At 43.7% G+C, this 21,183-nt stretch overlaps 1 protein-coding gene across 1 annotated transcript in view; it reads left to right on the plus strand.

Annotated features, from left to right (window-relative positions):
• The first annotated feature begins 3,994 nt into the window (after positions 1–3,994).
• FRMD3 (FERM domain containing 3) overlaps positions 3,995–21,183 on the plus strand; it is a 153,307-nt gene continuing 136,118 nt past the window's right edge. The window contains exon 1 of the mRNA XM_075078982.1: positions 3,995–4,174. Within this exon, the coding sequence (XP_074935083.1) occupies positions 4,076–4,174 (99 nt within the window). The 5' untranslated portion in view covers positions 3,995–4,075. The remainder of the gene's footprint in view (positions 4,175–21,183) is intronic.

The raw sequence follows: 21,183 nt of genomic DNA on the forward strand, positions 1-21,183 counted from the left end.
ATTCACATGAGGCAGTATTTTGCCGGGTGAACTGGGTCCTTCAGGCCTCCAAACCTTCTTCTGTGTAACGGGGACTCTAGGACACCTAGGAACTAGCTTTGCTGTGGACCTTGCGACTTTGCAAGCGAAACTCATACTTCCCTGACTATAGTAAACTGCTCCCTTAAATACTGGTTCACTCCTAGCTCAGTCCCCACCCTCCACTCCTTAGGATACGTTCTGGAGAAGCGTAGTGTCCAGATCATCTGTCTTCAGCTGAAATAGAGTTGGAGATCCTAACCCTATTGGAGAAGGGAACTGAGTCAAATCTAAACTGAGGGGTGGCTGAGGGAATTGGGGTTGTTTATTCTGGAGGAGGCTGAGGGGAGGCCTTATCACTCTCTACAAATGCCTGAACGAAGGTTGTAGCGAGGCGGGGGTCGGTCTCTTCCCCCTAGTAACAAGCGATAGGACGAGACGAAATGGCCTCAAGCTGCACCAGGGGAAGTTTAGGTTGCACATTAGGAAAAACTTCTTCACCGAAAGGGTTGTCAAACATTGGAACAGGCTGCCCAGGGAGGTGGTGGAGTCTCCATCCCTGGAGGTATTTAAAAGAAGGGTAGATGTGGTGCGTGAGGATATGGTTTAGTGGTGGACTTGGCAGCGATAGGTTAGCGGTTGGACTCGATGATCTTAAGGGTCTTTTCCAACCTTAACGATTCTGTGATTCTAAACTGTGCTAGACAATCTATTTTAATGGAGTTACTGTTGTTTGCTTATGGCACAGTGATCTCTGAGAGCCTTAGTCAGAGCTAATTGCTGTACATGCTGTATGACCTGGCTGTGAGAACCTTGTGAGAGGCCCAAGCCCAAGGCGATAGGTAGGTGTGGGGAAGGAGGTTAGTGCGTCGTGCAGGGCATCCCTGTGGGGACAGTGAATCCCGTACCCGTTCTGCCTGTGGTGAAACCCAAGGCCTGACCCAAGGCAGGTGTGGTTAGAGCTGCAGCAGTTGCATTTATGGATTAATCTTTTGAGTATTTGGAAATACATATACATATATATGCGTGTATATACTTGTTTAAATTATAAACGTTAAATTAAAGAGGTAAAGTTGCTGTGATGATCAGTCACTGAAGGGAAAACTCTTTGCTAGTACGTTCTGTAATTTGGCTCCATGCGGAATCATCCAGAAATCAAAGTACTATGCAAGCTCATTAGTACTCCCTGCTATCCCTGATTCTAACCACATCTGGCAGCAATTCCTAGGTAAAAAGAAAGTATAGGCTACTGTGCCTTACTGAGATGTACTCAGCTCAAAGAAAATTCATTCAGCGACCAGTCAGAGGGACAAAGAATGAGAATGCAGCTGTTGCATTCAGTGGTGACTCTCCTGAGACTGATGAATCTCAAATGCATTTCAAGCATGTACCTCCCCACCAACATTTGTTCCTACAGCCATAATTACCTGGTGCTGAGATCTCCCATCCGATCTCCCAAGCTCTGCAGTATGAAGCCAGGTGAGTGCTTGGATAGACGTCTCTACAACATGCCGTGGTCTTGGCAGCAATAGCAGCAGCTGATAACCTTCCACTGAGACAGAAGTTGAACAGGTGTATGAGCAGTGTATTTTTCTTTTTTACTCCTTCAGCTCAACATTTACCTGTAGCTGAACTGAATTTATTTTTTGAACTTATCTTTGTGTTTTCTAGTAATGGCTGTACTATTTAATGTGAGATCCTGAAGTACCTGACTTTTCAGGGGATCCTTCCAAATGCTAGCTGCATAAGGATTGTTTGACCACCAAGATATGGCAAAAAGGGGTGCACTCAGTCAAGAATGGCTGTTAAAATAAGTTTGTGGGGTTCTCTGTACAATCTGTAATGATATGAGACATTTAAGAGCCTTCTATTTCTAGTAAAAAAAAGGCCTATAATGCTTTTTGAATAAGGAAGGGATGGCAGCCCTAACATCTGATGCAAAACCCATCTGATGGTTTCACATCCTGCAGTTCCAGCTGGGCAGAGTGTTTGCTTTCATTGCCTGGGGTTTGTTTCTTTTTTTCTTTTTGCTATGGGATGGAGATTTTAAAAAATAATTTCATTGATTTGGTGACTTCCTGCTAGACGGCTGCTGTCTTCTGTGCTAGTAGTGACTGTATTTCTGTGGTAACTAACATATAAATCTGTCTCTTGTCTCACAGAGATCTCAGGCACCTCAAGTCTACAACCCCATGCAACGCTACAGTCTTGGGGAGGAGTGGCTGGAAAGCTGCTCAGCAGAGAAGGAACTGGGGGTGCTGGTCGACAGCCGGATGAATATGAGCCAGCAGCGTGCCCAGCTGGCCAAGAAGGCCAACAGCATCCTGGCTTGTATCAGGAATGGTGTGGCCGGCAGGAGTAAGGCAGTGATTGTGTCCCTGCTCCCTAAAGCTTCAGCTCCCTCTTCTGGTTCCCCTTTCGGATGTAGACAGGCATGCTGCAGAGACTGAAGGGAAACGTAAAGTATCTGGCTTGGAAAGTAAAGATTCCTTCTCTACTGTAGGCAGGAAAATCTGTGTTGCCTGAGTGCCAACCCACATGCGAGCTGAAATCCTGCCTCTGCTGCGCTGCCATGCTGCAGGACCATAGGACAAAAAGTGTAATTTTGCTGTTAATGAGTGGGCGTCCACAACTGGTGTGTCAGCTGATCAGGACCTTATTCCATACCTTGCACGCTGACTGTGGCTAGTGAGGTGAATACTCTGCTTTCAGTACTCACTGGTTTGCTTCACTATTCACTGTGCAATTGAAAGTGTTTATCATTTATGAGAAGCATATATTTAGTTTTTCTTTTATGTTCCACATTAAAGGGCTTTGCATATTTATTAGCTGATGGAAGTGAGCATTATATACATCTCATTTGTTTGTGGTTCTCTGTATTTCCTGCTGTTAACAGTCCAGCAGAAAGCCAAAGGAAGAGTTTACAGAAGTAGCGGCACTTCGCCTTTTCCACTGGATTTTCAAAAGAACATTACATTCTCACAGAACTATTTTCAAAATATGGAAGTTTAGAGGTGATCAAGGACAACAGGCAAAATGACTTAAATACACCTTGTGTGCAACCATCAGTATCTTTTTTCTCTTTGTCTCATTTAGCCCTGGCTGTTTTTCATTTCACACCGAAAAAGGGCATTCTTTTTCAATACAGTGCTCGTCAAGGCTGGTCAACTTTAAGTGCTTTCTTTCTGCGAGGTTTTGCACAAATGTGCATAGCTTTTTTCTGTGGCGGAAAGCATACCAGTGGAGCCACCGGGTGCTGTATTTTCTTTCCCACTTGCACAAGAAATGGCATGAGACCACTCCTCCCTAACGGACCACTCTTCTTCCCTGAGGAAACAAGTTTCCAGGACTTCCACTCTTACGTGAAGTTGCATTATGTTTTCTTCTGTTTCCTTACACCACACCCATCTTCTTTTGGAAATTTGCTTGTATATATGACTATATATATACACATACACGCCTTTCAAAGGGTCCTGCTCCCGCGTCGGGCTGCGTTGGGATGTCTCGGAGACCCACGCTGTGGGCCCTCGGGCAGCGTGCGGACCTCACTCCCCGCCGGCAGCTGAGGAGATGCCGCCCTTTGCGAGGCACCGGGCGCTCCCCTCCCACGCGAGTACCCGGCTCTTGTGTGCGCACTCAAAACCAGGCGAAGCACGCCCGTGGCGGGGAAGGCGAGCAAACGCGCTGACCATTTCCCTCCCGGGCTGCCCCGTTCCGCCGGCCCGACGGCGCGGAGCCCCGCCGGGGCGGGCTGGGGCGGCGGAGCGGGCGAGGGCGGAGCGGTGCCCCGCGGCCCGGGCCGGGCTGGAGTCTGACGCAGCGGCGGCCCCAGGCGCGGCGGCCCCAGGCGCGGCGGGCGGGCGGGCGGATGGCGGGCGGCGGCGGCGGGGCGCCGCGGGGCTGAGGGGCGGCGCCGCCGCGCCGTGCCGTGCCGCGCCGTGCCGTGCCGCGCCGCGCCGCGCTGTGCCGCGCCGTGCCGCGGTCGGCCGGGCGCCGCTGCAGGCTGGCCCCCTGCGGCTGCCTGCGGGGCGGCGGCGGCGGCGGGCGGGCTGCCGGGATGATCCGGTTCCGGAGCTCCAGCATCAGGTCGCTGAGCCCGGAGATGAAATGCACCGTGCGGCTGCTGGACGACTCCGAGATCTCCTGTCACATCCAGGTGCCGGCGGGGAGAGGGGCGGCGGCGGAGGCTCGGCGGGCGGCGGCACCCCGGGCCGGGGGCGCGGAGCCGGGCCGGGACTCAGGCGGCGGGCTCGGCGGCGCGGAGCCGGTCGGAGGGCCCGGGCGGCGGCTCGGCGCGGCGCGGCCGCGGCGGGGGCTCCCCGCACGCCCCGTTCCCCTGCGCGGGGCTCCCCGCACCTGCGGCGCGTCTCCGTGGCGCTGCGCCACGGCGTTGCACAGGACGGCACCGAGCCCGCCCGGCCGCTGCGGGAGCCGCGGGGTCCGCCGCGCTCCCCGCCGGCGGGGCATCGCCGCGGGAAGGAGCCCGCTGGGCTGCGGCGGCCCCGGGAGCTGCCGGCCCGGGCGGGGAGGGAGACCCTCGGCGGGGGAGCGCCCCGGAGGGCGCTGCTTGCTGCCAAGGGGATCCGCGGTCAGGACCAGCGCTGCGCGGCCGGGAAAGCCCTGGCTTGGGAGCAAGGCCCCGCGGCGTGCGGGGTCAGGGAACGCTGTTTCTGAGATAGCGGGCAGAATTCAAAATGAAGTGCTGCTCCCCCTTCCTCCTAATTTAAGGCAAAAGATAACTTACAGGAGGATTTTCGGTGATAGTAAGTTGTGCAACTGGAAGGAAAGCAGCTTTGCTGTAGTCCCTCTTTCTCATTACTTTAGTCCCTTTCAAGTCATAAGGATAAGGAGGCAAAGAGTATGGAGTCTGAATTTCTGGTGGAGCAGCAATGTTTGTAGTGTGTGCAAGCAGGGGTATTTTAGGCGTCCTAACAGATCCGAACTCTGGTGCATTATGGAAGTCTTGCAGATTCTTAAACTGTGAGCATTAGAAAACAAGTCCCCCTGTTTGAAAATTCCATGGCATTCATAGAACCACGGAGATGAGCTTGGCATCTGGATTGGAACATGTGAGTGGTCCTTTGGGAAGTTGTCACTCACAGTTGGTCCTTCTATCTTTCTGGTAGCATGAAATATCCACAGCTTTACATCAAGTTGGTGGTCTTATACATGGACCAACTATGGCTGAAAAAAATTAAGTGCCATGAGATGCAAGCTATGTTTTTACCTGGACCAAATTCTGGTTTTTATTAGTTCCAAAGGACCCAGAATAGAACAGGTCCAATTGGACAGGACCTACAATGATCACCCAGTCTAACTGCCTGACCAGTTCGGGGCTGATCAAAAGTTAAAGCATATGATGAAGGCCATTGCCCAGATGCCTCCTTTTTAAGGCACTGACAGGCTTGGGGCGTCAACCACCTCTCTCGGAACCCTGTTCCAGTGTTTGACCACCCTCTCGGTAAAGAAATGCTTCCTAATGTCCAGCCTAAATCTCCCCTGGTGCAGCTTTGGACCATTCCCATACAGCCTGGATCCCAGGCAGGAGAGATCAGCACCTCCCTCTCCACTTTCCCCCTCAGGAAGCTGTGGGGAGCAGTGAGGTCACCCCTCAGCCTCCTTTTCTCCAAACTAGACAAGCCCAGAGTGCTCAGCCTCTCCTCACAGGACATGCCTTCCAGCCCTGTCACCAGCTTTGTTGCCCTCCACTGGACACAGTCAAGGACCTTCACATCCTTCTCAAATTGTGGGGCCCAGAACTGCACACAGTACTCGACGTGAGGCTGTACCAATGCTGAGTACCACAGGATAATCACCTTTTTTTGACTGTGTTGTGCTTGATGCACCCCAGGTTGTGGCTTGCCCTCCGTGCTGCCAGGGCACGCTGCTGACTCATACCGAGCCTGCTGTCAACCAGCACCCCCAGACCCCTTCCTGCAGGGCTGCTCTCCAGCATTTGTCTCTCAGTCCATATTTGTGTACTTGTTACACTCAGATAGCATGTAGCGTGGAAGTAACAGGATATTACTGAAACATCTTGTACCTGCATCATTGTAGTACTCTTATTAATTAATAGTGTGGTTATGAGATCATGGCTTTAATGGGTAAGAAACAGGATGGCCTTCAGAGTTTTTGCTCAGAGATTAATGCAAGCTTTGCATAACTTATTTGGCATCTTTAAAAATTAAGTGTCTTTAAACAACGATGAATTTAAAGTCAAAATCTTGAGATGGTGTCATTGCAGATCTGTGATTTATAGCGCTCAACAGATTTATATGTACTAGGAGCATGCCCTTCCACGCCCCCAGGGTAGAAAAAAACCAGTCATTACTTTAGGTGTTACATTGTGCAAGGTGAGGTGATGAGCTCAGAACCAGTTGAATCCTACTGTGTTGTTGTGGCTCCTTCCACATGTAATGCATGCAGGGGAAAAGTGCTTTACACCACAGTTGAAAATGTTTTAACTATTATAGTTCTAAGGGTAATCCTGAAAATTGAATTCTATTATAAACTTGTCTATAACTAGTTTTCTTGAGTCTGTACACTGACCAAAAATATTTAAACTGTGGGAATGGCTCCTGTTGTTTTTCCCTAGGATTTTTTAGGTACTGAAATTCTAAATGTAAATGCAGATCCTAGTGTGAGGAGTTACTTTGCTCTTTGTCACTTGAGCAGAAACATGGAATTAATGATGATATTTTATAGTTCTGACTTACCTTTCACTATTCCCTGTGCCACATGTTTCAAACTGCTTAATCCTATCTATTGATAGCTACCTATGACTCTGTGTACAGAGGATGTATAATTTAGCTGTATAGTTTATTTATCCTCTTATATGTGCATAGCTGTTAAGATCCTAGACTAACGAATCTCAAACCACTCAACTTTTTGTCTTTAGCCTCTCGATCAGATCTGTATTTGCACTTCATAATGTGAACAAAGCTCGCTAGGAGCTTTCACAATGACACAATTTTATTTTTGAATGGAAAAAAAAAAAGGTTGCAACTTAGTTGTGTATATGCATTATCGATGCATATTCAGTGGGACAAAATAGCGCAGACGATGTGCTGCTGGGTTAAGGGCAGAGATACCAGGGTTGTGCGAGCTGGAACATGTTGGACAGCTGTGTTTTGGTCATTAGGAGGATAAGAAAGCCTAATTCTACAACACTGAGAAATGCCAACAGAGTCTCTTAAGGACGTGGGATGCAGTAAGGAATGGTGATGACTGAAATTCTAGCTGTGCATTTTCAGGGTGAAAGGAGGGGAGATATGCAACTAATTTGGATGGTGATATGTGTAGCTGATGATTAGCTGCATTTTCTCATGTTAAATTTCGTCAAACCCTACTTTTTCAAGCGTATCTTTCCAGCAGTTGGCTTGTACACATAGGCTAGTATCAGAGGGTCCCAATACCACTTCAGCGCAGAGATGACTGCTAATTAAAATCTTTGCAGATGCAGTGTAGGTCTTTGGCCCTATGAAATGTGCAACCAGAATTGTGTGTTACTCAGCTAAAATGTTAGGAAGTAGCGTTAGGAAAAGTAAGCAGGAGCAGATGTATTTAGGTGCTGCATGTGATACTGTAAGTTGGCAAAAATAAGAACCTTCTAAAACTCAATTTGTAGTTTTAGACATATATAAGAAGTTTTTTTTTTTGTCTCCCTGTGTAAATTTCATAGTAAACATTATGTAGTAAAAAAAAATTTTTTTCTTTTTACTATTAAAGTTCTTTCAAAGTGGTGTTTCAGCAAGCCAAGAGGGTAATAGAGCCTGCTGTTGAAAATTATATTTTATAGCAACGAGTCTAGTGACAGCATATGGGGTGGTGTGGGGAGAATCAGAGATGAATCATGCGTTTGCAGACTCCAGCCAACTAGCTACCGAGCTGTGCGGCTGCCATGTAGGTCACCAAGTTGCTCAAGGCTAGGTTTGCAGCTTAAAGGTCGGGATTCAGTGTGTCATCCTCCTCATCTGAGAGACTTCATGACTGCAAATTAGCTGAAGTGGTGACAGACATGAGAAAGGGCTGGGGCCCGAGGGACGCTTAACTAATTCTTGTGATGACATTTATTTTCCCATGTTTTTCGGCTGGTTGTGAAGCCCCTCTGGGACCCCGATGTCGGGCAGACTTACAGCAGCAGTTGGGTGAAGTTGTAGTGGCACAGCTAAAATGGTGAGGTTATGAAAAACAGCCTGAAGGGTCAGCGGCCGCTGTCTGTTGCCGTGTGCAAGAGAGGTGACCTGCTTGCGCAGGCTGCCTGATAAAGCACAGACCAAGGCTAGAAAGAGGGCAGTGGGGGAAGCAGGTCTTCATAACTATTGGAAAAGTGTCTGGAGCAGCAGGAGGACCTCCTTTCTGGATATACTAATGAGATACTTGTTTTCTAAGTAATTGACATAACAAGCACTTTATTCTCTTTTTTGCAGGCTTCCTGCAAAAACTTAAAAACACCTAACTGACCTTTTAGTAACAATAGGCTAAACATCTTAAACAGTAAGGAAAAACAGATTTTTTTTGGTCTGGCTTGTTCTTAAGATTACTTGTGCTTATTTCAGTTGTGACTAAAGTTAACTGTCAGGGTCCTGTTATGGTAGACTGTTTGTTATGAGATACGTAAGTACAGCCTGGGTTCAGTGGTGCCACTGGCGTGCTCTTATTTAAAGCATTTCTTTAAGGCATGGGTTTCAGTATATCTTGTTTAACTGAAGTGACTCTCGAGCATGCTACTGTTCCTCTAGATTTTTTAAAATATGAGCATGTATTAGTAACCATTATAACTCTAAATTTATTTCTCTATATGAGGTTAATAAAAAATTATAAGCTCACTCATGAAAAATGCTACATTTAATGTATTACTGAATTTTTAAATTAATGCAAGGTTTAATTTCTCCTTGAGCTGGTCAGGTCCAGCTGTGGCAAAACTGGCGATGAGGTTGGCATGAATGAGGCTTTTCTCTCAGCTGGAGCTTATTATTGACAGTGGTAGTGAACTTTGCTGTCTGTGTGTTCATTTGTAGAAATACTGTATGACTGGATCTTCTTGTGCCTCAGCCCATATGTAAAACTATGTAGCGATGGGGCCTTTATTATGCCACAGGTTTTGCATTGTATGAGCTTTTCCAAACAAATATCTGTATAGATATCCCCCAAAATATCACCTGGCTACACTACTGATTTTTTTTTATATGTATCTAAATGATTACTTGATTGCCATTTAAAAGAACAAACTTGAATTTCTGTGTATGTCCAGCTTTTGAGCAAGGAGAAGACATAATTTTTAAAAACTGGTTTAGAAATCAGGAAGAAAACAAGCAGAGCAAAGCTTTGGTTTACATGTGGTCTGTTCTTAGACCTTTTACCTTCTTTTGCATAAGTAAAAATGAGCATGATGAAATCTGAGAAGGCTCATTTCTTTCTGCTGTTGGTGGTCCAATAGTGTAAGATGGCCTCATGCCTTTTTAATCTTAATTCAGAAGCAGTTTATATGCAGTTTGAGTACTGCTTCCTGTAGTTTGGTATTATGTTTTAGTTTGATTTTTTCTTTTTTAAAAAATGGGATATACACTGCCCTGTCTAGTTCTTTTCGTGGCACATTGATGACTGGAAACTTACCTTCTTGCTTAATATTTTCTGCTTGGTCTGTCTCTTGTGGGCAGATGCTAAATTTAATAGAAATCTGTTAACTGAAGAACTCTCTTTAAACTTCCCATCCCTCAATAAAGTGCAAAAGACAGAATAACATGCTGAAGCAGGCTATGAGGTAAAAGAGCAGTGCCCATGAATCTTACTGTTAAGATATGATGAATGTGTACGATTTGGAAAAATAAGTGGGAGAGGGAAGGCAGCATGAGAAATGAAAACAGCAGAGAGGCCAGAGATGAGAAGAAGGCAGAGAACCTTAGCTGCGGAAAGGGAAAGGTTAAGGGATTATGTAGACAGCAGGCAGGAGATTTAGTGAATTTATATTTATCCTGTAAGTGATGTCAGAACCATAACCAGCAAGCGCCTTGAGCTGCTGGGATGATGCTGTAACAGTTCAAAATAGTAAGACGAGAGAAAGAAGGGGATGTAAGTTAGGATGGATTCTGTGCCGTGTTCTGTTGACATATTTTAGAAACCGCATACCAGGGCTTGCATTTCTAACTTCATGCTTGAGCCTCTAATTGTACAGTTACAGCAGGTACTCTTGGTGAGAGTTGCAGATGAGAAGCCTCTGTAATTAGGCTAAGCCTATGGATTAAAGCTATGTCTGTTGTCATTTCATGTGTTTGATTAAATTTGCAGTAACATGTTTTCTTTTTAAAAGCACTTATGGATGTGCTCTTAGCTCCTTCCAGGGCTGCAAAGGAAACAAGGAGTAGAAAGTGCTACTAGAAAGTTACTAGGGTGTTTGGAGTTTTTCATTACCGAATTAAGAAATTGATTGTCTTGATGCATTTTGCTAAGTGTTTGTGAAACTCAGTATGCCCCATCCCTGGAAGTGTTCAAGGCCAGGCTGGATGGGGCTTTGAGCAACCTGGTCTAGTGGGAGGTGTCCCTGCCCATGGCAGAAGGGTTGGAGCTAAGTAATCTTTAAGTTCGCTTCCAACCCAAACCATTCTATGATTCTATGCTTTATTTACTTTGGTTTCTATATCTCTGGTAGGGGGAAGGCACATATCTATATGTAATACTTAACATGTCACTACCAATGCACAAACTCTGTTGTTCTTTCTTGTTACTCTTAAATGAAAATACTTACCAAGTTGGTTTATGCAGGATTTTATCCAATATACACTAACTGCAGCTGAGCTGCTTTTGTGTTGGATAAAGCTTATTAGTGATGTTGAATTAGTTTTTGTCCACACTCCATGTTGTCTGATTAATGAACAAAATCTGAAAATTCACTGTCCTAAAGACAATGCTCCTACCTTTCATTTTAACTGTGTATTTCCTGTGTATTGCAGTTGACATTGTCATTCATGTTTTGATTGCTAGTAAACAAAGGTGGGGGAACTTGCATGTGTGCTTTAAAGACTTGCCTGATCCAGGGTTGAAGGTGAATGTGTGTTTCAGTAAATACAAGCAGTCTAGATGATAAGTATTTCAGTAGATTGTTGAGGTGTAGGGCTGCAGTGTGGAGGAAAAAAATGTGAAGAATGCAGGTATCCTTAGACAAAGTTAGCTAGTTAGCAGGGATAAGCTAAAAGGATAGCTGCTGGTTTAAAATGTAGTCTTTTTACTTTTATTCACCTTTCATTTTTCTTACAGCTTTGAATAAAATTTTTTACATTCTCTGTTGTCATGCATGTTTGGACACTGGCTGAACAGTAGGGGTAGAGCTGTAGTAATAGTAAAAGGCAACTGGAAAATCAATAATACAATGCAGCACAGCTTAGATCTCCAAACTGCAAATCATTGGTTTGATCCTGTGACGTAGAAAGTGACTCCTGTAAGATACAGGGCGCTTTATGCTTGCAAGAACTTCATACGCTCTTCCATCTTGAACGGGCATTTGGCACCTCATGAGGCTTAGTCTTCTTGCACCTTGAGATGCTTTTGCCTGTCTAGGCACCTTCAGCACACTGATACAGATCTAATATAGGAGGCTGCTGAGAAGCAATCTTTTGGCAGAATTAATTGACCTAAGAGTAGAGCCAAAATGAATCATTGGTGAGGAAGTACTGTGTTTTCACTTTTTGGCTGTATTTGTGTAGATTGAGGTTTCTGTATAGGTCAGGAATGATATGGTAATGTATATAAATTAATCTGAAATGACCTTTAACAAAAGAAGATATTAGTGCCTTTTCCATGGGAAGGTGAAATAGGGGGTCTGGATTTTGCCTGGATGGTTGTTGCTGGTCCCCTGGAACAGACAGTATATTAAAAACTCAAGGTTTTAAAAACTCAAGAATGGGAGAAATGGCAGCTGATTTTTCTCTTCTCCCTCAAAAAAAGCAGGTGGGTTGGGAAGACTGGAATGCAATGCTTTCCGTAATAAAACGCTTGTTCCCTGTAGCACAAGTGTCTGTCCTTCTGGGTATTTTGGCTCATTAAATCAAACGTACTGAAAGTGGCTCTCTTCTTCTTATTCTCTGTTTTTGCACACCTGCTCCGCTCCCTGTTGTGGATAATATCAACCTGTTGGCAAGGTTCATAATGTCCAAATAATCTTTCTGTCCTTTTCCTGTTGAAGTCAAGCTGTCACCAAATTACTTTCGCTGTGTATTTCCCAGCTGCATATGGAAAATACCTCCTCACAGTTTTTTCTTCAGCTGAGGCTGCCTGTCTGTTTCTTCATTCTTTGTTTGCTTAAATACAGCCTCATTTTTCTCCCTAGCCTTGCTTTCTTGGAGATCCTTGCTAGAGATCCTTGCTAGGCCTTACAAATGATCTTTTTGTTCCTATGGGATTACCTTGTTCTCACTCTGTTTTAGTTTCTTGTTTGACCGTGAAAACACAATTGTAATAATTCAGCAGTAACTAAATTAATACTAAATCACTTTCTTTGTGGCATAAAACTAAAAAGAAGAGGCCCCAAGCACTCTTTATTCCTTCAGTCCTCCACTGCCAGTTTATTTTATCCTTTCCAGCTACAGGCACTCAGTTCATAAAAGTGTTCCTGTTTTCCTCTTTTCAGGGTTTAATACGTTGTTTTTGATGGAGCTGTGTTGATAATCAGCTCTTGCCATTTCAGTGTGTTGACAAGATAGATGCTGTTCTCCAGCTTATGGTTAATTATGGCAGTAGTAGGCCAAGTGTGAACGGTAATCATCCTGTTCATGGTTGCCGTTCACAGGAGTTGCTGAGAAACTTGATTAAGGAGGACCCAGGGATGAAGAATGAATGTTGATGCTCTAGTACTGTTACATTTGGAGGAAAAGTTTCCCCTGACTGAAAGTAATGATGGAAACTTGAGATGAAATGGATCATACCAATCTATATAAGGTTAAGTGTATATATTTAAAACTTTTCAAGGTTGCTCACAGCTGGAAATGAGGTGTGGGCTATATGACTGTTGTGGTTTAACACTAGCAGGCAACTAAGCACCACAAGCCGCTCACTCACTCCTGGGGGAAAGAATCAGAAGGGTGAAAGTGAGAAAACTCATTGGCTGAGATAAAGACAGTTCAATAGGTAAAGCAAAAGCTGCCTGCAGAAGCAAAGCAAAACAAGGAATGCATTCACTGCTTCCCATGGGCAGGCAGGTGTTCAGCCGTCTCCAGGAAAGCAGGGCTCCATCACGCGTCAGTCACTTGGGAAGACAAACGCCACCACTCCAAATGTCCTCCCCTTCCTTCTTTTCTCCCGAGCTTTATATGCTGAGTGTGACATCATATGGTGTGGGATATCCCTTTGGCCAGTTGGGGTCAGCATCCCAGTCGTGTCCCCGCCCGGATTCTTGTGCACACCCAGTCTGCTCGCTGGTGGGGTGGTGTGAGAAGCAGAAAAGTCCTTGACTCTGTGTAAGCCCTGCTCAGCAACAACAAAAACATCTCTGCGCTGCCTTCAGCACAAACTCAAAATATAGCTCCATACCAGCTACTGTGAAGAAAATTATCTCCATCCCAGCCAAAACCAGCACAATCCCATGAGTTCTTTTTCAGCAGAAGGGTTTGCAAACAGAAATAACTCCTGTAATAATTGGAATTCTGGCCATTTAAGATAGTTACAGTAAGAAACATAAGTATTAAGTGGCTGTAAAATGATTGCTCTTTAAAGTCTTCCTCTAGTAAAATGTTAAATGAGTCAATATCTTCATTAAAAACACTTGTTATTTTTCCCTTGTTTACTTAAACCTCAAGAAGAAATAAACAATCTGGACTGAAGACATGCTTTGCTCCCTGCAAACATATTATCTCACAGTGATATTTTCCCCATGGCAACTCTCCTTGGAAGAGAATTGTGCTTTAAAAAAAAACAACAACCAAACAGAAAAACAGGATTTGCACCTGGCTGTTTTTTGTCTTGATATTGTAGTACATAAACTTACTGTAAAAGGGCATATGTTGTGAAGATAACTTTGAGTATTTCTGATAACACTGTGTAAGACCTCTTTCCTACAGTCAGTCTGTATGCCTGCTTTTTCTGCCCTTACATATAACTGCAACAGAAACAACAAAAAAATAGGATTGCAAAGTGGAAAAAATCAAACAAACAATCCTGTCATCCCCTCAAACCCATACATTATGAGGAGAATCTACAAAAGGGCTTCATTATTTATTAAAGACACTAAAAAGCAGTCACGAACAATTTCAAGTTAATGGTGAGATCCTGTGTATACTGATGCATAAAGTTCAGACTGTAATCATGTATTTGTATTGTTTCCAGGCACGAAGGCTAGTCAGATGTTTCTGTCTCCAAAACAGAGTGCCTGCTTGTGAACTGCTATTTGGGAGTCATTCCTGGACCCTTCTATCTGCCAGGCAATGCCTGGGAACTGGGTAGCAGGAATGCTAATTGGCACAGACCAGATTTTTGTCAGGCGATGCCCTAGCAGTTTGCTAGCATGGGTACCCCAGAATGCTTGGAGACTTTTAGTAGTGTTAGTATAGATGCAATCTCGGTTTTCAAAAAGAAAAAAAAAAAAGAAAAAATGATTTTGTGAATGACTAAAGATGTGTTTTATAGTTCTGATACTAAAACATGTGAAACGGTAACTGTGTTCCTAACAGTGTCCTTCTAAGTGCAAAATCTGAAGTATTGTGTGGAGCATCTTAAACAGTTGGTGGTGGTTAAACTATGAGTAGCATTAGTTTTAGTAGGTGCTTACAAAATAGCTGTGTTTAGGATCTGTGGCTGTAATCTTGGATTTGAACCTGTAATCTCTTCTGGGATGACAGAGTCTTGATTTTTGGTTTTTTTTTTGAATGCTTTTAGCAACAGTGTCTAGTACAAAAGTACTCTGCAGGATCAGGATCAGTTGGTGGGTTTTTTTTTGGTTTTGCTTTTGTTTTTATTTTTACGGACAGAAACTCCAAGCCCTATAGTGGAGTGATAAATGAGGCGTGGCTATTTCTTTGAACAGTAGTTGCAAAAGCGCAGATGAGAGGCTCTACGGAGTGCTATGCATGCCACAGAGATGCTATAGAACATACTTTTAATCCTATTTCTTTACGTTTTTCAGAATAAAATACAGCTGATCCTTCACTTCCGCTCTGTTACTTTAAAACTGGGTAACAAAGGTAAATACTTCGCGGTCAGAGAGTGATGGTTGCTCTTGTGTTAGATGGGACCGCTACCCAGGGTGCGAACTGAACTCTGAAGCTGTGCAGTGCCAGCCTGAACTTAGGTGACTTCAAGGATTTCTCTCCAGATGTTAAGTGTGCCAACAGGTGGAGTGCATCAGACACACTGACTCTCCTGCTCTATGTGAATTTTCATTAGCTCCATCCGGGGAAAAGAAGGAAACAGCAGAGGCTTTTACAGACGGTGCCGTGAATGATTCAGCATGCAGACTCAGCCGTTCACATGAAATCGTTCCAGCAGCTTGCGGTGCCCCTGCCAGTTGCTAGGTGCAGATCCAGAGAGGCTTTTCTGTTTTGACTGGAGAATCCACTCATGGCGCCAGGATTTCCGGATTAGTTTTCTCAGAGGGTCTGGCAGTTGTTACTTTACAGCCACCAGAACAGAGAAGACTTGAGTGGGAATCATCAGTCCCCAAACCAAATGATGCTGCTAACTTGTGGGCATTAAAGTAGAAAGAGTGGCACATCTAAGTGAAAGATGAACAATAATCTACACAGTTTCAGGACAGTGTGTTCAGGACAGTTCTGATTATTTTTTGTGTGTGGATTATATGCACCAAATAAGTAGCAGTTTTCATCCTGTGTCTTTTTGACATTCAGAGGCTGGTTTGTATCTTGCCCAGAAGAGTTTATGATGTCATTTCAGGGGAAACACAGTAAGGAAGTGCTTAGTTCGTGTTGTGATGATGAGACTGCACGAAGTAATTATGTAGTTGGTCTGAGTTTTAACTTAAGTAAAGGGATGAAAATACTACTGTAGAAGAAGAAATTCCGGCACTTGGATGCTGGTATGTATGGGGAAGAGAGCAAGACTCTAGTTGTGTAGAGATTTCAGCGGTTACATGGTGCATTGCAGAGAAGATGGCAGTATTGACTACACCCTTCCAGTGTTTGCCCTTGTTTTTTGTCTTACTGTGTCATGAAAAAATAGATACAAACTGAATGTTTTTGTATTCATAGCTCCAACTAATGTCTTTTTACAGTTCTTTTTTAGTCTGGGAATATTTATGCTGCTGCTTTGTTATCAGAGATTGTAATCCAAAAACCACAAAAGAGTTGTATTTCCTTTTCAGTTTTTCCATATATAGCTGGTATTCTGAGGATGGAAGAACTTTTGTTTGCATTTCCATTAACTTGCTTTTAAGAGCTCTGGCTGGCCATATCTTTTATTAATCAGGAAATAGAAGATGCAGATATGGATTTAGGTGCCTTCTCCTTCTTTCTTCTTCTCCCCACCATCCAGAGGTGGAGCTTTTGGTTGTTTTGAGGGCACTGATTTCCAACAGCGATTTTGGTGCCCTCCTTCTGCTTAGCCAAGCTGTGCTTTGGTGGTAGTCCACGAAAGTTGAAAACTCTACCAGGAGTTGGCAGGTATGGCCCAAGTGATAATATATGCTTCTTGATGTCCAGGCAGGATGCTAGTTAAGCCTGTGATGTCCTCGCTCTTCTCCTGCCCTCAACTGACCTCTGTGGTTCTCTTACTTCCTGCCTGTCTCAATATTACTAGTATTATTTGTATTACCCTTTTTTTTCTATGAAGTAAACCTCTTTACTTTCAGTCTTGGCCACACAGGTAATCTGCTGAGGGGGGAACTTCCTTTTTTCTGTTCACTGCATCAAAACTGGTTTTTATCCCCTCTCCTAGTTTCTGGTTCTTTAAGGAACAAGCAGGTAGGCACAGTGACATGTAAATCCTTTTTGAAATTCCTAACTGGTTGACTTGACAGTACTCTGAGAAGAAAGAGCTACGTTTGTGGTGAACCTGCAGAGCTGGTTTGTGCCCTATATAATGTTTGGTGCTTCTCTGAGAGATACAGAAGGAATTGCATTTTCTAACCTCTCTCTGCCTCTTCTCTCTCCAGAGGATTCACTGCTTACGCAGAAACCAAAATGTTTGCTGGAGGAGGATTCTGAGTGTTTTATCCTGCAGGCTGAATGATGAAGAAAAGCTATGAATCCGGGGGGAAGCCAGTTTAATGAATTCTGTTTTCCTATTGTGTCCATACAGATTGCATACAAAGCAATTAAAATTGTTTTGTAATTAAAATTGGATCAGCTTCTACAGAATATTGTTTTTCTCATTTTGAACTATGTAGCCTTTCCCATGTATTCCTGAAATAGAACACCTAAATATATGCTTAAAAAGGACGGAAATAAAAGGGGAAGTACTGTCCTCCCAAAGGTGCACTGGAATTCCTGTAGCAGTATTTCTTGCAGAAATACCATGAGTTGAGTTTTGTTGCCGAGAGAGAGGTTTCTGCTTTATGAACAAGATAACTGTGTATTTCTGTTCAAAGTAAACATCATTCTGACACATTTCATGACCGCAAGATATTTTATGCGCTTACTGGAATAAACAACACACAGGGCTGTCTCAGGCACTTAGTCAATGGATAATATTGTGCCTGCTTTTACACATCTTTCAGCTAAATCAGAGATCAAAACCAAACTCCAGCACTTGAGGGCATGTGGGGAGGATTTTTGACACTCTGGAGGAATGCAAGCCTGTAAAGCCTTAATGATTGCTCTTTCATCTATGCAGATTTGCTTTAACTGGTGCCAGATCTGCTGCAATATTGATGACATCCTTCACCTTGTTAATGGCCCAAATGTAACGGACCGTATGCTGGTAGTCTAATTTTGTTCTTTATGTGGGGAGACCACAAACGGTGAAGATTGCATATAAGGATGTGAACTATGACTACAAATTTGGCATGTAACGTGCTTTCTGTTAAGTGCATGAAAAATGTTTAAAACTCTGATTTGCATGCACTGGGCATATCCCATGGCTTAGCTGTCATGAGCAATTTTATTAAGCAAATTCTGGAACAATTCCCTGACAGTGAGGCAGTTAATAAAATGTATATATGTATATGAGAGTGCATAGAGGTACAGATCGCCTGTTGCCTCCCGTCCATCTTGGTCTGTGTGGTTTGGGATTTTGGTGAAGCATTTGGCATTACAGCACAGCAGTAGTTGTTGAAAAATTAAACAAGTTATATGAATGTTTAGCCCGACTGAGCAGTAATGGAGTTCAGGTTTACTGGTTTACAATATGGGATCGAAAGTGCCTGAAGCGGGACTGCAATGATCCATGGTCATAGTCAGGGCTGCTCCTGGGAAATGGGGTGCTCATGTGTTCCAGTCCTCAGAGGAATAGGAAACGCTTTCCATGACTTTTTGTGGTCGTAGTGGAACCTTTTATCCTCAAATGTCTATATACGGGATTCCCGTAGGGCATGCTGAGAGGTGTGTATCTGGATTTTAAGGGTAAAAGCTGCTCTTGGGAGAGAAAGAGGCTGTAATGGAAGTTGTTTCCTTTCAGCACTGTATGAGTTCTGCAAGAATGACTACAAAATTTGCAAATCTGGGATGGAAACACTAATGTTCTCTATATGTAGATACATTCATGTGGGAACATCTTCCCTGAGATTCATAAAGAGCATTTAGTTCCTCAGGTGACTGTGCGGGATGGAGTGTCTTGCATTGAAATGGAACTTGTCTGCTGCAGAGCTCATCAACGAGAATGTGCTTTGCTATGGGTAGTGTGGAAAACCAATTATCATTCATATTTATTGTTTCCCTTCCTGACCCTCTCCTGCTTTGCAGAGAGAGGAGATGGAGCTTGTATTGATCACAGCGTAGCTGTAACACTCTTCCTGGGCTTGCAGTCACTGTGTCTCTCCAAAGTGACCGGGAAAGAAGTAGCCATCCAGGCTGTCTCTACATTGTCACTACTCCAGAGCTGGAGGGGATTAATTGATAAATGTCTTTTTCTGCTGGGTGGGATAGATATTGTGTCCCAGAGGGATGTTAAGCATTAAGCTTTCCTGTGTCTTGTGATTCTCACAAGCAGGGCTATGGACGCTGTGCACGGAGTGTTACTGCCAGACCTCAGGTACTCCAGGTCATCTGAAGCGTTATGTTTTTCTATGTTATTTACAAAATAACCATCAGGACTGCAAATAGAGAGCACAGGATGGAGAGCATTCAGAATTTCCATAAATTACCCTATATGCCTTTCAGATGCTTATAATTTGGCGAAGGCAGAATCATGTTTCTTTTGGAGCCCATTGTTCCGCAGCGCTGGTATTGTCACAGATTTTCAGTGAACCCTTTTCTGCTTTCATGCAAAAGGAACTGGTAATATTTTTCCTCCATGCTAGTTATTTGTTTTTTCTCTCAGGATTTGCCATTATTAAAGGATAAATGTGTGTCTTAGAAGCTTGGGTGACTTTCATTAAGAATGTCTGCTATTACATTTCTGTAATTTAAAAAAAACCAACCACACCAAGCAACCAAAACTCAGATGCTTCGGTTGTCTCAGTATATCTAATGAATGCAAGGAGCTTTGAGCCAACATGCAAATGGCCGCTTGACACAGGGAATGAAGCAAGTGGAGTGCATTTCCATGGGTGGTGATAGTGGTGTTTACTGTGTTATCACAATAGCACCTCAGAGCCTAAGGCATGGATAAGGACCCCATTTTTGCTATGCAAACACAAAGTAAGGTACACTTCCTAGTCATGTCTGAGGACACGGACATCCGGTGGAATAGTATGTTGCATAAATAAAACAGCTTGCTGTCAGTTAGGTGAGAAGTCTTACTTGAATCTGTATGTGCTCTTGGCTCATGGCAACCTGGAGTGAAAAAAATAGTCCAAAGCCTTTTTACCAATACATTTTAATATATTGCGGTTGGACAGTGTTAACCAAGGCAGTCAATAATCTATTAAATCTTCAGATACAGCTGAGTTATATTCTGTGCCCACATTCTTAAAATAAGACTGATGCCTAGGTGGGCACAGGCAGTCAGAGAAAGAACATTGGGCAGTGTGATGTAGGGGTCTCCACACGTTGTCATCTTTGCCAAGACAAGAGAGGTTTAGAAGATTATAATGTGCTGTATTTTGTGGTCCCTCCCTCCTGACAGAAGGGCTGACCTGGAAGTTGCTTGTTTTGGAAGTTCAAGAAGTGGACTGTGGGAGCTGAGAAGGGTAGATGATTGCTATCCTCTCTGACTCAGCAGGGAGGAGGCATAAAGTGAGAGGGTCCTGATAGGCAGGAGTGAATTACAATGGGGAACAGATGGATGAAACTGGTGGAAACAAAATCACTGGAGGGATGCACAAAGGGGTATGATGAAGTGTTAGACCAGGGAAAAGATCTTTGCATCATTGTTTGGAAAGGTACCAGTGGAGCAAAGTGGCATTTGGCAGGCCAGAGGATATAATATTGGAATAATCTGTACACAAAAGGATGGTAATGAAAGAATGTTTTAGTTTATATACCCTTGTCTACTTAGGGGTTAGGAGGAGTAATGACTATTTGTAGTAAGAATATGATTTTAGGAAATAAAGTAGGTGTGTGTTAGGAGAACAAGGGTTTTGTCATATTTCAAAATTAATTGAGCAAGTAAGAGCTTTTTAAAAGCCTTCTTTGACAGACCAAGGATGCATGGGCTGTGAAGTTGGTTGTATTATGTACTGGGTGTGCCTACAAGAAGGTAATAAATCTCCAGACACTTAGCAGTAGAACCCATTTTCACTTAATAAATGATATTTTAATACTTCTTTGTTTTGAATTTGGCATGGAGAATCCTGAATGAACTATGCTAGTGCTCAGTTGTGTGCTGGCAGGGTCACAGTCTTCTGAATGGTATAATCTAGATTTAGACTTGCCGTATTTTGGGATTGTCCATAAGGTTATCTACAGACTTGAAAGGCAAGTCTCAACTCCATTGAGCTCTTCAACTTCTACAAAATTGCTGTACTTTTGGCCAACAAATTATGTGCACTCTGCCCTTGAATGGTATGATCTTCAGTATGATGAGCAGCTTTTAATGCTTCAAAAAATATTACACTAACAATAAAAAAATGGCTGGCATCTCTAACAGTTTTAGTGTGGAAAAACTCAGAGGTTTTAACAGGGTGTT

The sequence above is a fragment of the Phalacrocorax aristotelis genome, chromosome Z (assembly GCF_949628215.1).
Source record: "Phalacrocorax aristotelis chromosome Z, bGulAri2.1, whole genome shotgun sequence".
NCBI lineage: Eukaryota > Metazoa > Chordata > Aves > Suliformes > Phalacrocoracidae > Phalacrocorax > Phalacrocorax aristotelis.